The following is a 15,189-nucleotide window of genomic DNA, read 5'->3' on the forward strand; positions in this document are numbered from 1 at the left end:
AAACATTACCTCATTTCTAGGAATTTTCCAAGAATGTCACATAATGGTTACAAGGTTCATCTTTCCCAGAAGCTGCCTGACAGCGGGATTCCAGATGACCGTTGCAGTTTAACTTTTAGCCTACTTCCCCATTTGTCCTGTTTGTTCTGTTCCCATTTTATGACTCTGCTCTCCTCTAAGTGGGTTGATGACTAACCAAGGGGAGGGGATGAAGGGTGGGGTCAACTGCAGCTTAAGTGACTTCTCTTAATATGGAGTTAAAAAAAGAAAATGGAGTCTCTCTTGCCCTATCAGTCAGGCTTCATTCACGACTACATAAGATGCACATAGCACAGGGTTTGAAGAAAGGCACAGCTCACTAAGTTAAGGCTCATAGGAAGGTGAAGGAAAACTCATCACATGGCAGGACAGGAGTGCATCCCAGCTACATGGGGACAGCAGCTTCAGGGCTGAGGACCCTTCCAGACATCACCCCATATACCTCTTCATCTGGCTTAGGATTTGCATCCTTTAACTGTGTATAATAAAGCAGCAGCGAGTTCTGTTCTGAGTTCTGGCGGCATCCTAGCAAAGTAAGTGCATATGGAGGGGCTCATGGGGGCTCTTAGAAGACCTAGAGGCCTGGAATCAATCGGTCTGAAGTAGGGGCAATCTTCTGAGACTTGAGTCCCCACCCCACGGAAGGGGAACACTATCCCCAGGGGGACAGTGTGAGAAGTGAACCGATTTAGAGATCTGGCAGCCAATGGCTGGTGCGGAACGATCGCTTACACTCTACGGGGCAAAATTCCACAATATTTTGGGATCACAGAAGTGATTTGTGTTGTGAGTGCACAGCTGGAGAAACACAGTGAGTGTGTTTTCCATTGTCTCATAAAAATCATCCACGAACAAAGAGATACTAATGATTTTTTCATCTCGGAAGGGTTCCTTTTGCAGGCTTAAGGGATACCTAGAGGCTCAGTAAGTGGGCTTGAGGAGTTAGGCTAGCGGGAAGGTGGAAACCCTGTGAGTTAAATGTAAATCTGCGTGGAGATACAGTCATGTATTTTCTTTCTGAAGGAGGTGTCAGGTTTAAGATTAATCATGACACAGTAAGAGTTGAAAATATTCCTTTGCTCTTACAACTGTAGCAGGTACGAGTCTGCAGTTACTCCATGTTTAAGTACAGGCAGACAATGGTACACACCCATTTGATTCTCCCACAGACATGCGAGTTATACCATGAGGAGAGCGCCAGCCAACCAACCGACCAACATGTTCACTACATGGAAAGAAGGGTGACAGCGATCACGACTGAAGGACAAAGTCAGATTAGCTGACTGAGTGATGCGTTCCCCTCCAACCCACCCCAGTGTAAGTCCCAGAATACCAACACTTCTTTCTGGCCAGCGATATGGATCTGTGAGTAAACTGACATAAAATGAATTCAGACTGAAGCAAAATGCCCCCACTGATCCCAGCGAAGTTAACAGGGAGTGATTCACATCATGACGGTCACAGCCTCTTTGTTAACAGCAGACAGGAGAAAACAAAACACAACAATTACAAACAACTGTGGAACTCAGAGAAGGTCCTGAGACTGTTCTTCATATGTCACTAGCTTACCCATTTTCTAATGAGTGACAATACTCATGCAGGTTTTACCCAAAATGCTGCCTACGAAGGTTTCAGAAATGGAGAGTGAAAAACATGTCAGGTGAGACTGAATCTACTCCTACCAAGAGGCCGGGGATTTTTCTGTTTCTCTACCCGAGGGAAGATGGGATACCAGAGGGGCATCAAGCTGCCCTGACACACAGGATTCCTGGTAAGATACGAGGTACTGCCCAAGTGCGCTCTGCAGACAGTCTGCGGGTAATCAATGTCACAGCATGGAACTCATGCAAATTCCCCAAATACTGCTGTATTTTGAGATTCCCCCGATTCTCTCACCTCCACAGGAAATCTTCTGCCATTGACACTGTGTTCTGAGCCAGCAGAGCCATTGCTGTGGCCCCAGTGAAACTCCACCTTCTCCGCTTTGAATCTGCCCGGCAGGCCAGCACCACTGACGAAATAGTCATCTTTCAGAAGGATGGCAACTGCGTAAAACGGAAGAGAAGGAGAAAAACAAAATGAGTTCCACACCCAGACTCAGGATTTTTCCTGTTGCTTTTAATAAAGCTGGACTACCAGGATGCGAATTACTTCTTCATAGAGCTATTAAAACAGGTCACAACCACCACTCTGAACACATTAAAATATTCTAGCTGCAGAATGCGCTCAGATCATGGTTCTAAACCATGACGATTCCCAGGGAAAGATCTCCACATTTCTTATCCATTTAACAGCTACAGGAAAAAATGGAGACATTGACAGAACAAGTCACTGTGAACCAGGGTCTTCTACATCTACGTGAAGATCAATGTTATCTGGAGGGTGAGATTTGCTGTCTACACCAATTCCTGGGGCTACGCAAAGATCAAGGTCAGGAATGATATGGGAAATACACATGATAAGCCCACTGTGACTGCAATACTTCTTTGATCAAAAACCTAGGCAAGAAATTGGGGTTGGGGTGTGCAGGTTCCTTCAGGATAAAGGCAACACTAGTAGGAAGATGGCCATGGCTAGGGATTACACACTTTATATTAGACAATAATGCCCAAGAAAATGTTGTATGAAATCCACTCCTTAAGTCACTCTAATACTGGCAGATAACTGGGTTCCTCTACTGCCTTTTTTGGGGTCTTTTTGAGACAGGGTTTTGCTATGCAGTTCAGGATGGGCTTGAACTCACTATGTAGCCCAGGCTGGCCTTGAACTCACAGTGATTCTACTGCCTTAGCCTCTGAGTGCTGGGATTATAGGCATGGGCCACTGCACACAGCTCTACTGACTCGTTTTAGTCTAAGCGTAAGAAAATCTCCCATGAGGAAGAACACACACGAGAGTATCCACAGCATAGAGAACCTCACACTAAATTCACACCCTAAATTTCAAATACACATCTCTTGCTTGAATCATAGGAAAGAGAATTCAAAAATAACTTGGATTTGTACTTAAAGAATACTATTTTTACAAAAGGAATGTAAAATCTCAATGCATACGAAATAGTTTCTATTTTATCAGTGATACATTCTCTCTTCTTCTCAAGCGGATTCATTCATACGTCTAACAGATTCTTATTGGCTGCTAAATACATGTTAGAAGCCAGCCAATACAGTGAATGGCTTGTGACCAGAAGCCAAGCTCGCGCAAGCCATGGGAAAGCTCTCAGACCTCACTGTGGCCTCTTCCTAGAGATCCCAGCTAGAGCCTCAGAGAGAAATCCTGCATGCAAATTAGGTCACCATAAAAGATAGGGACTAGACTAATGACCCATTTCTAAAACAGGGCAATTAGTTTCAGTATTTCTGTGTATAAAGGAAGCATTAAATGCAAGTGAAGAAACCCTGCTCATATAAATCCCTTTTTATTGCATTCAAAAAGCAGTTTTCCCCCAACTTCTGAAAAATATACAGTGAGTGTTCCATTAGCAGGGCAGTGAATTAAAGGGTGAAACGAAGCAAGTGTTTCTTGTGCCAATTAAACATGCGAAGGCACTGTTCCAACTTTGCTCTGTTTGGGGCATGTTTTAGAACAGGGGTCAGCTTGCTTTTCCCGCTAAGGGCAATTTCGTACATATTTTAGTTTTTGCAGGGGATTTGCACAACTTGACCCCATCTCTGCGGCACAGAAGTAGCTGAAGACAGCACACCAAGGAATGACAGTGACCATGTTCCAACGGAACTTTAATCACACTGGAATTTACGTCTGACACGATGTTCATGCGTTAGTATTATTCTCTCTTTTATTTTTTAAAACAATTTGAAAATTTTAAAAAAGGCAAGAGGGCCTATCATTTCATTCTACCTAAAAGATAATAGCTCAGAAAACAAAATATTACCTGAAACACTATAAAATTGTTGTGTACATAAATACGTTGAATGGTAGTTTTTAAAGATTACATATTATCCATACATTTTTCATTCCAATGTCAAAATACCTAGGCATTAGCTCAGTAGTACCGTAATGCTGTTGATCTTTCTCAGCCTGCTACATCGCTATATTTAAAGTGTTGCATCCAAAGGATGAAGGTAGCGATGTTAAGAGCATCTGTTACAATACACTAGGGCCTCAGCATCATCCTATAAATATTTGATTTTACCTAAATCATTTATGTCTCTGTCACAGGTCATTTGACTTGTTTTATATGAATAATTAAAGGCATAATTAGGAAACTGTACAATCTGAAACATTCATCTCGTTTTTCATTTTATGGTATTTCTCACAGCCCACTACATGCACATATACCCCTTCCAAAAATGGCTCAGTTTTGTTTACATAGCAAAGTGGGAAGCGAGAACTTTCCTAGTCATCAGTGCTAGCTTCCTAATGACCACGGATGACAGCACTGCTTCAAAACACAACAGCGCAGAGGTGGTGAGCATAGAATACATTATGTCTTAGGAGCACAAACTCCAAGTAGAGTGCGCTGAGCCGGGCATGGTGGCACACACCTATCATCTCTGGCAGGCTGAGGTAGGAGGACTGTAAGTTTGAGCCTAGCCTGCACAATTTAGAGAGCCTGTTTCAAAATAAAAGTAATAAAAACTGGACGGGAAATGTAGCACAGCCTGAAGATCCCAGGTTCAATCCTCAGTACTGCAAATAAAAGAAAAAAGAAAGGTGTGGCCCGAGGTTGCTCCACTTCTCTGTGCCTCAATTTCCAGCTTATTTAAGAAGGCATTATGGGCGGTGCCTACACAGCAAGGCTGCCTTCATACCTGAAGCCAAGCACAGCCTGTAACCACTGAGCACAGGGCTGGGACCCAGTAAGCAATGCTCCAGTGGGTGCTTCTGTGAGCAGTGGAAAAGCAGAGGTCCGGAACATCGGGGAGGTGACTGTCCGCCGCCGGCCAGAGCTCAATCTGAAGGACACACTGTCTTCCACGGAAGTGACAAGCACCACGGGGTGGAGCGATTCTCCTGGAGGAGACCTCAGGAGGTGAGCGCATGCTTTCCACACATTACAACAGACCAAAAGAACACACTGCCTTTTGCGCATTATCTCCATCCTTTGATCATGTCAAGGGAATGAAAACCTCTGGGTTTCCCTGACATGCACTCATTTCTTCCCCTTCTTCCTCCAAAATAATGCTCAAACAAGGACAACACAAGAAACCGATGTGCCTTCACAGACTTTAAACGTATTTTTAGCAAGTCTACACATGTCGAGCAGCAATGGTTTTTCCTTCATGGTATGGACAAAAAAGTTCCCTTTGAAAATCAATTCATTTAATGAAAATAAAATAGGCAAACTGAAAGAAAACCAGTAAGTAAATAACAAGGCAAGAATAACAAATATGCTGGGCATGGTGGGGCATGGCTGTATTCCCAGCTATTCTGAAGGCTGAGGCAGGAGGATGGCCAAGGTTGAGGCTTGCCTAGGTGACTCAGCAAGACCCCATCCCAAAATAAAATAGAATTTTAAAAGGTTTGAGGAGGTAGCTCCCCGCAGAGCACTTTCCTAGGCTCTGGGATTGATCCCCAATAGTACTCCCCCAAAAAAGAATAACCAATGAAAATAAAATTTAAAACAGCAGCAGTTATAGCAGAATACAGATAGGGCAGAAATTAGGGAGGTGGCCAGCAAGCGGATACAGACCCAATGTGTATATTCGCTCAGGGTTCCTAGGCTGAAAGATTAGTCCTCCACAGGGTGCGGTAGGAAGTGACCGGTGAGGGGGGAGGAGTCTGCAGGACTGGCTCAGGGTCCTTGTGTCTGAGGCCTGAGAGACCCTGACCCCTTTGGCACAGGTGGACACAGTGAGCAGCGGGGGATCAGCTGGAGCCCTCCAGGCTCTGGGGCCGGGAGAAGTGTCTGCAGTACAACCCCTCACCAGCCTGCACCAACACAAGCAGGCGTCTCTGTGTGTGTGCGCATGCGCGAGCGTGTAGCGCGTCCCGAAGGCCGAGTAGCGTAACCACAAGCGAATACACACATTCATCTGTATCTGCTTGCTGGCCACCTACCTCCTAACGTCTGCCTTATCTGTATTCTGCTGTAACTGCTGCTGTCATACATTTTATTTTTATTGGTTATTCTTTTGGGGGGCGGTACTATGGGGGATTGATCCCAGAGCTAGAAAAGCACTGTCCAAGGAGCTGCCTCCTCAGCCCTTTTAAAACTCTATTTTATTTTGGGACAGGGTCTTGCTGAGTCACCTAGGCAAGCCTCAACCTTGGCCATCCTCCTGCCTCAGCCTCCAGAACAGCTGGGAATACAGCCCTGCCCCACCATACCCAGCGTATTTATTATTCTTGCCTTATTATTTCCTTACTGGTTTCCTTTCAGGGGCATAAGCAGGATACACTGCTCCCTCACACCGAGGATGCTGTGAGATCAAGGGAGAATCCAAGAGACTGGTTCCAAGTGCAGGTTTCTCATCTGAGATGCAGCAAGTCCGCAGCAGTAGCCACCCCGAGGCCTGGGGGTCTGCGCCATCCCGTGTGACAAGTGAAACCTGGCGCACAGGTGGAGCCGGGAGGCTGGACTCCAGAGCCTGTCTAGATTTGAATCCAGGGAGACCAAGGGAGCTGCTGTCTTTCCTGGTGTCTTGGTTTCTACTCTGTAGAAGTGGAATCAGGCAGCAGCGACTTTCCAGTTGAGTCAGAGGATCACAAAGGTGGATGGAAGTGGAATGTGCAGCACAGCAATGCCTCCCCGACATTCGAGCACAAAGCTGCCTTTATCTAAACGCTGCTCACAAGGTGATGAGCGGAGGAGAAGATGCTGGGCTTTCCCCAGTCTCCCAAGGCCGTGCCCGGGGGCAGGGGCATCTCGGAAGTCCGGTGGCCCCTTCAGTAAGGAACTGTTTGCTCCCAGGCCTGAGGAGATGACTGAGTAAGCCACTGGCCCTGTTCTTTGCAGGAGATCAGCAACACTATAAACCGAGTCCAACACAGAGACACATGCAGGTTAAGTCAAACCTTGTGTGTAAGCAGCAGCAGTGCTAAGTGTGAAAGAGCAATGGATGGAAGAGTTCACTGTTACCATCTCACCTGCTCGTTTCTTTCCAGTGTGAACAAGGTCAGAAAAGCCTATTACTACTGGATCTTCACAGCAGGAGCCCCACACCACCCCCCACACCTGTGCCTTGCGTGGACGCCACGGGCTCCTGGGAAAGGGAAAGCTCCTGTGTGAAAGTCAGGATGCAAAGCCTCGAGCGCCAATCGCCCACTGACTTCTCTGGACATGTTATTCCAACAGGTTCATAAACATTTACCCAGCAATGGCTGGGGAAGAAGAGGCAGGGAAGAAGTAAAGAAGGGTGCGACAGGCCTGCACAGAGTCCCCTGGGCTTCAGCTAAAAAATGCTGCCTTTGGGACGCAGAGCAAGGGAGCCCATTACAGGAGAAGCAGGAGAAAGTCAGGGTGACAGTGCTACCCAGAGCAAAGCATGTGCCCAGGCGGAGAATGAGGCAGGGGTGAGGAGCGGCGGGTCTTTGTCCCAGGAGAAAAGCGAAGTCCTTCATATGCTTGGGAAGAGAGAACAAAGAAAGAGAGAGAAACGATATCGCATGAAGGAACCAGGGAGTTCGGTCTGCCCCACAGAGCAGGCTGCAGAGGACCACTTGCTGGCAGAAGCAAAGGTCAGGAAGTTCCTGCAGCGACTCAGGAGATGCTGGATGCGCTCAGCTGGAGCAGCCTCGACCATCCAAGACACGACAAGGCCCAGCGTTATCCTGGTCTCACTGAGCTCACACGAAATGGAGCCAAGTTGCAGATGGCAGTCTTCCAGAGCGTGCTGTATTGGAGGTTTCCAAAACGACCCTCAAAGTTCAGGGCACCTCGTTCATCAGACCTCTGACTTCACAGGAATTTGTGCCCACCACCGAACGCAGGCCCAGGAGATGGCAGAAACAAAATGGGGCTTAACACACAGGAAACAGAGACCGTAGCGCAGCAGGCCAAAGAGCGAACCAGGGAGACAGCTCCTAAGGGAACTCTAGGACTTAGGTAAGACTGGCCATTACTGAGGCGAAAGCACCGAAGAATCTGGGTCTTTGGGACGGGATCGTTTATACGGCAAAGCACCAAAAGCACACTTCACAGTCCCCAAAAGAAGGAGTTTTTAAACATTTAAAATTAAATGTTTTCTTTTGAGCTAATTAGAGCTGCCCCAGGGTGTTTGATGCCCAGCACCCGTATGTTTCCAAACGTCCGCGTGTGGGGCTCCTGTTCTGCTTTTACACAGAAACCTGCAGAGCCTCTTCACAAGCAGAATGACCAATGGGTTAGTGACACACGCAACACAAGTTCAATGGAAGTGTGAAGCAGGAATGAACCATCCACCCGAGCCTGTCTGCTCCGCCCCTGGTTTACACCCGCTGAGAACCCTGAAGAACGGGGTGGGTGTGGTGCTGGAACGAGGATGAAGGTAAAGCTTTGGTAGCAAAGAGTCAAATCGGACTCACAAGGAAACATGCTTGAGGAATTATTTGTATACTTCATTTCCCAGGCCCTCCCATCCAACTTTATCAGGTTTTATTGAAATGAGACTAGACTTAAGTTACTGTCAATACCAAAATCTCTATTCTATAGATGAAATAAATAAAAAAATTTTTCAATTTAAATTTTCCAGAGGGAGTGGCTGGGAGGAAGAAGGCTTGCCTAGCACGCATGAGGTCTGGGTCAGTCAAACAAAGAAACAAGCAAGAAACCACTGCAGCTCTCTCGTGTGGCCAGCTCTGCGGAAGGAAGTCAGGAAGAGAGGACCGAAGGGACTGGTGCGAGGGGCAGGGAGAGAACACTGGCACAAATACACGGAGAGGCCGAGATCGGACACCGGAGGGCAGAACGGGCAAAAGGAACGCGAGAGGACAGTGAACCCACAGTGAAGCGCGAAGCTCACAAGCAGACCAGCAGCACAACAAAAAGGACACATACAGACGGGGCGAGGACAAACGCGGGCACACAGGTTTGCTGGAGACGTTCCTTCCCACCTCAGACCGCTAACGGCTTTGGCCTGCGTGACGCACTTGGGCGACCACGCCGCGCTCTGGAGCTACATCATGGGTAGGGGTGGGGGAGTCACTGCCGGCCATGGAAGTGGCGGGGAGCTCATCACGGAGGAGGTGGCCCTGGAATCCCCTGCCAGAAGACCACTCTCAGAGTCGGGCTCCGGTCAGTGTCGCCAGCAGGAGGAGAATAATGACTCCTGAGGGCTGCACAGAGGGAGTGGCCAGCGTGGGCTGGGGACTGCAGTGGACATCAGAAAACAGTGACTTCCAGCATCAAACCTTCCTCGACCTCAGGGAGCCTCAGCCCTGTGTGTGGGAAGAGAGGCACAGCCACCTCCTCCTCAGCCGCTTAGCCCAGGTCATGCACTCACTCAGGGAAGGAGCAGGTAGCAATGACTGTGGAGAGGAGTCTACTTGTTAAAAATACTAGCCAGCAATTCATTTGTTCCTAAGATTTTGTGCTACCCTACCGTAAAAGTTCAAGGCCAGACAAATGAATGCAAGAGTCTCCTGAAGTTTGTCCTGACTTCGTGGACAGCATACTAAGAAACCACTCCTGACCCACTTAATTACATCAACAGTCCCTGGCACCAATCTTCTTTTATTAATTTATCATCTGCTTCTTGAAGGCAACTGTGGCAGATATACAATACAGGCAAAAAAAAAAAAAAAAAAAATACAACAAACCAGTATAAAGTGGAAATATAGAAATAAAATACTAATGGCACAACACGTTTTCTGTATGTTCTTGGTGCAGGATTTAAGGGAAAGTAGTAGACAAAAACTAAACAGCAAGACGAAGTGCTCTTGCAATAGTTAAAATTCATAAGAGGGCACAGCTTGGTAACATACATCAGAAGGGCCATCGAAGTCTTAACTTCTGATCATTCAGCTAGAAGCTAATGCTACAAGCAGCAAGATTATCTTGAAATGCTCTTGATGAATGCATTATCTTTCACTTCATGAAAATGAAAAAAAAAAAAAAAAAGAAAGAACTTCAGATGAAACGAAACGAGAACCAGCACAATAGATAGTTATAACTCCTCAAGAAGAAACGGAGGTGCGATCTGTCTTGTAAAGCTATTTCAGACAACTTGCCAGAGGTGGGTGGGGTGAAACCACGTTGCTCTATTGATAACGCCGATGGGATATACAGTGATGCAGGTGGGGGGATGACAGATCTGAACATCAAAACTGGTTTATTGGAAAGCTACTGTCTGTACGTAACAGGCTGCTTTAAATATTAACTCTCAATATTCATACTTTAATATCCAGAAGACAGACTCTATTTTACGGATAAGTGACCTATAAATTTCTATCAGAAAAAAATATATTTCCTCCTGTATTTACTTTCTGGAAATACATGTTTTAAGAAAAGACTTCTAAGAAGGGAAAATATATGTTGCTTAAAAATTAATGAGTTAAGAAAAAGAAGTCTTTTATATACCTAGAGAAATATAAAATTAGTAATTGCTGTAAAGTCAAGCTATATGACTTAAGTCATATGAATTTTGTTTAAAAATTTAACTTTACAACTTCCTGTCATTTTAAATTCATGTAGGAAATAATGGAGAGGTATCATAACCCTTTACCTATTTCTTCCAATTATACCGTCTTTCAAAATTTACAATGAGACTTGCATGTTACAAAAGAACGGAAATTATCCAGGTTGCCGAGCCATAAGATTCACTGTAGAAATTAGCAAGCCACCTTCATTTACCCACACAGCAACCTTCATCGATGTGTGCAGGCCAAGCAAGAAAACCCTCACTTTCTCTGAAACACTGGAAAACTTACAAATTCATATAGCATTTTAAGAGTCACAGAATGAAAGGTCTTAGGCTTGTGCTTTAAAAAAAAAAAAACCCATAAGCTTTATTTTGGCACCTAAATTTCTAAACCGGTGTAAGTTGACATGCTTTCAAGAAATAAAATTTTAAAAAACCAACAATTTCACATTCTTGTTTCAAATTGCATGTAACCCACTGGCTTTCACTTTGTAAAAACCCCTCCCACCGAGTCATCTTCGAGGATTTCGGAGATAGGGGCCTAGCCAGGATTATGTCATGAATTTGACAGTAGAAAGTACAGTTTAAGAAGAACCAGGGACTGATTCCTGCTTCTCCAAATGCTGTCCTTCTCAAATCTCTGAGACAGATGTGTTCAGATCTGGCGAGCTCTGCTCTAAAATCAGGGCCATGCAGAGAGCGTGGCTAGAAGTTCAGGATGACACCGGGAAGTCGGCGGGGCGACAGAGACTGATAATCAGCCTCCGGAAGACCAAGGTCACGAATCAGCCCGCACTGAGTGAACCCTACACGTGACTGAAACCTTTCACTGGCGATACCAAGCTGAAGGCTGTCACTGAGGCGTCTTATCTCTGCAGAAGGCTGTCAAGCGTTGCAAGTCGAGTAGAAAACCGCATCAGTGAGCCCAGTGCACTGCCTCTGGCAGGCTTCCAGAACGGGCACAAGGGGGGCACTCAACTCCAACTTCTGATTACAGCCAAGGTGGCAAGCTCCCCGCAACCACACTCAGACAGCCTAAAAAGGAATGCCCCATCACAGGCTTCCACAAGACACCTGCACTTCAAATTTGAAGCAAGACCACTGGCAGAACCTGAATGTGAACGACAAACACACAACCTACGCTGAAGAGTGAAAAGGTGTGTGAACACAGCAGTGCTGGTACACAAGCTCTTCCTGAGCAGAAGGAATCAAGGCCCAGGACCGGGGACTGCCGTAAGACAGGAAGGACAACTGCTTAGGAAGGCGTAATAAAAAGAGCCCCAAGCCTGCAGTCACCGCAATGAGTCAGTGGGGAGCAATTCTGTGGACAAGCCAGGCCAGCTCAAAGCAATCGCCCATGAACACTCAGACAAATGAAGGTCTGGAGAAGAAAACGGAACTCAACGTTACACGTGCAGCCGGTTAGGGTCAAAGGAAAGGCAACGCTGCGACTCACAGCACGCGTGAGACCAAAGGGCAGAACGTGCCGTCACTGCAGCCCGGGACGGGGCCTCCCGCGGGCGAGCTCCTGCACAGGTGGCTAGGAGTGGCCTGTAGCGGCATCCTTCGCCACAAAGTGCTCTTTAGAGAGGAGAGAAAGAAAGAGCAAACTTATTTTAATGGTTGTAAGGTGTCAGAATCATCTCTAGGACTCCACCCAACCCCAGGCAGTAGTAAGCAGCACGCAATACAACATCCCAGTGTGGACTTTCAAACTGGACTAGGGAGCCCAGCAAGGCATTTGCGTTTCCTTACACGGACCATCCGGAAACGGAGCTGGGCACCACAGTCCCTAACAGGGAGGGAGGTCTTCGGTATTAGCAATGGTAAAGGAATGACGCCATCTATTCACAAGTCCCCAAACCACAAAGACAGTAAGGAGAAAGAAGCAGAGAGATCAAACCAGACATCGGAAACACTAAGAGATGCTTAGCTTCACTCCGAAATACTAAGAAATATTACCAAAGCACAACCTCAAGGATGAGAAGGGTTTTATTTCCACTGGCACACCGGACACAGTGCTGTCCGACAGAACTCTGCACGTGCTACCCAAAATGGGACCTTCCAGCTATACGTGGCTGCGGAGCTTCAGAAAACTGCCCACCACAACTGGTGGACTGAATTTTACTCTTAATTTTCAGTTACACTACACAGCCATACGTGGCTAGTGGCTACCTTACCGGATTAGATTTCTGAAAGTCCATTCTACATCCTTCGTATGTATTAACTCACCGAATCATTGTATACGGACTAGGGCGGTACTACATTACTATGGACTTAAAAGAAGTAATTTGCCCAAAGCCACCAAGCAGGTTGTTAATAACCGAAGGCCAGTGGAAGCTCCCTACAGTAATGTGCTTTATTTAAGAAGCAGGACAGGGTAAACATGAACACCAGACATACCAAACGTATTTCATGATGACCAACGGAAAAGTAAAGAATGCCACGCACCTGTTTTCCCTGTGTTCTTCATCCAGGTTTTGTTAGAAGACTCATTGCCAAAGCCGTCGAGTTGCAGCTCCTGGTACTCTTCTCCGACGCGCGCATGATGGTCTTCGATGTCGATGGGGGACTGGTGGTGGCCTCCGCAGCTGACGCTGGACGTGACCCAGTGCTCAGGGCCATAGGCACCTGTTGAAAGGAAAGCACATCTCAATGTACACGGCTCAAGGGCCAGGGATGGAAAAATAAGACTTAGCACACCAAGGGGCTCATGTTCCAAAGTCCATTTTGCAGCATGTCCTCATTTCAAAGAAATCAGTGCAGAACCGAAAACTAAGAATCAGATCCATCTGCTGGATGGGGCAAGATTTCAGAAAAGACACGTTACTTAAGGGAGGTTTATTTCTTGATTTGCAATCAAACGTTCGCTAACTTAATGTTTAATCAGATTCAGGAAGCTGCACAGAAGGACTGTCAGAGTTGTTCACATTTTTGAAAAATTATAAATAAGTTTCCTAAAATAATCAAAACATTCATTCACAAGAAAGTGACTTAATCAATGTAGCAGTTTTGCTATTGTGAACAATGTCCTAAGTATAACTTGCTTCTGAGCTCATAGGAATCTGTGAAGAGGAAAAGGCAAAAAAAATCATAATTAAAAACAACACAAAGCCGAGTATGGTGATCCGTGCCTATAATCCCAGCATTCTGGGAAGCTGAGGCAGGAAGAATCAACATTCAAGCTGATCCTGGGCAACTTAGAGACCTAGCAAGACTCTATCTTTAATTAAGAGAAAAATTTTAAAAAGGGTTAGAGATGTAATTCAGTGTAAAGGCCCAGGGCTTCCAATACTCCCCTAATCTTTTTTATAGTTAGTCATAAAGTATGTCTGAATTGAACTGCATGCATTTTTAGAAGATAAAACACAGGCATCTCAGTCAAGAAAGTTCCGTGTGTGCATAAATGTAAATATACATATCTTACAGGTTGTGTGGCTTTAAATATCTTCCAGTATCACACAGAAAAAGAAGAACAGCTACAGTGGGATCAGTAGACCTCATCTCACATAAGGAAAGATTCAGGGAAACTACTAGGTTAAGTTTCCTTCTACTTCCTGAGAAGGCCCATGCTGCCACCAGGCAATCATTTACCACAGCATTCCCTATTCCCTTAAGCCTGGCACTGCTCATAGCTGATATAAACGATGACACCATGAAAAAAGGGACAACCACAGAGGTCCTGGGAAAATCACAGAGGACCATTTTAGTCCTGGTGACAGAAGGTTCACGGCTGCAAGAGCCATGTACATTGTACTTTAAAAGTGATTCATAGAGGGGTGCGTTGGTACACACCTATAATCCCACCACTCTGGTAGGCTGAGGCAGGAGAATAACAATTTTACTGAAACCCTGTCTCAAAATAAAAAATAAAAATGGCTGAGGATGTAGTCAGTGCGAAGGTCCCCGGCTCAATGCCCCAGTACTGGGGCGGGGTGAGAGGAGTGATTCGTACTTTGGCTACCTGACAAACACTTACGACCTGCTCTAACGTCTGGGTAATTTTCCTCAATCATCAACCCAAACAAAAAGATAAAAACAGGCTATCACAAAGAAGACACTGACAGGGTGGCAAACGTCTAGCGACCTTGGGGAACGGTGAAGGCATCTGCACGTGCCACAGCACTTTCAAAAAAGTGGGCATCACCACGTCTTTATGGTGGGAATCCAACTGCATCAGCGGGTGTCAAGGTGTTCTTCACTTGTTTCATCTCTTACACACATTTCCTGGGAGTGTGACGCGTCACAGAGGGACAGACTGTGAATCTGCACATACTGTAGTCAAACACGACCTTCATCTTATGTTTATACATGTGAGCAAAGGGGAAGGGACTTAACCAATGGCTCCAAGTATCCTGTCCACAGCTGGAATTTTCTTCCAGATGCCAAAAGAATGTATTACAAAACTGAATGAAGTGCTCATTGATATATTTGATGCCTGACCAACATGTGAATTTTGGTTGGCTATACTTGGGTCTCTATGCCCAAACTATGGAAACTAATGTTTTCACATCATGTACGTTTATGTGTGTACAAAATGTGTTCCAGGAATTTACGAATACAATAAAACCACACTCAATGGGAAAAATGCTATGAGACATGGGAAAATGAATTCAACATGTACAACTCC

General features: G+C 45.8%; 1 protein-coding gene across 1 annotated transcript in view; it reads right to left on the bottom strand.

The window, feature by feature from the left end:
• Nucleotides 1-15,189, bottom strand: part of Ptprg (protein tyrosine phosphatase, receptor type, G) — a gene marked incomplete at its 5' end in the record, with an annotated part of 676,568 nt that overhangs the window by 277,855 nt on the left and 383,524 nt on the right. Inside the window, 2 exon segments of the mRNA XM_013506946.1 lie at nt 1,936-2,084; nt 13,011-13,190. Of these exon segments, the coding sequence (XP_013362400.1) occupies nt 1,936-2,084; nt 13,011-13,190 (329 nt within the window).

Source organism: Chinchilla lanigera, unplaced genomic scaffold (assembly GCF_000276665.1).
Source record: "Chinchilla lanigera isolate Chin_1 unplaced genomic scaffold, ChiLan1.0 scaffold00116, whole genome shotgun sequence".
In the NCBI taxonomy this organism is placed as follows: Eukaryota; Metazoa; Chordata; class Mammalia; order Rodentia; family Chinchillidae; genus Chinchilla; species Chinchilla lanigera.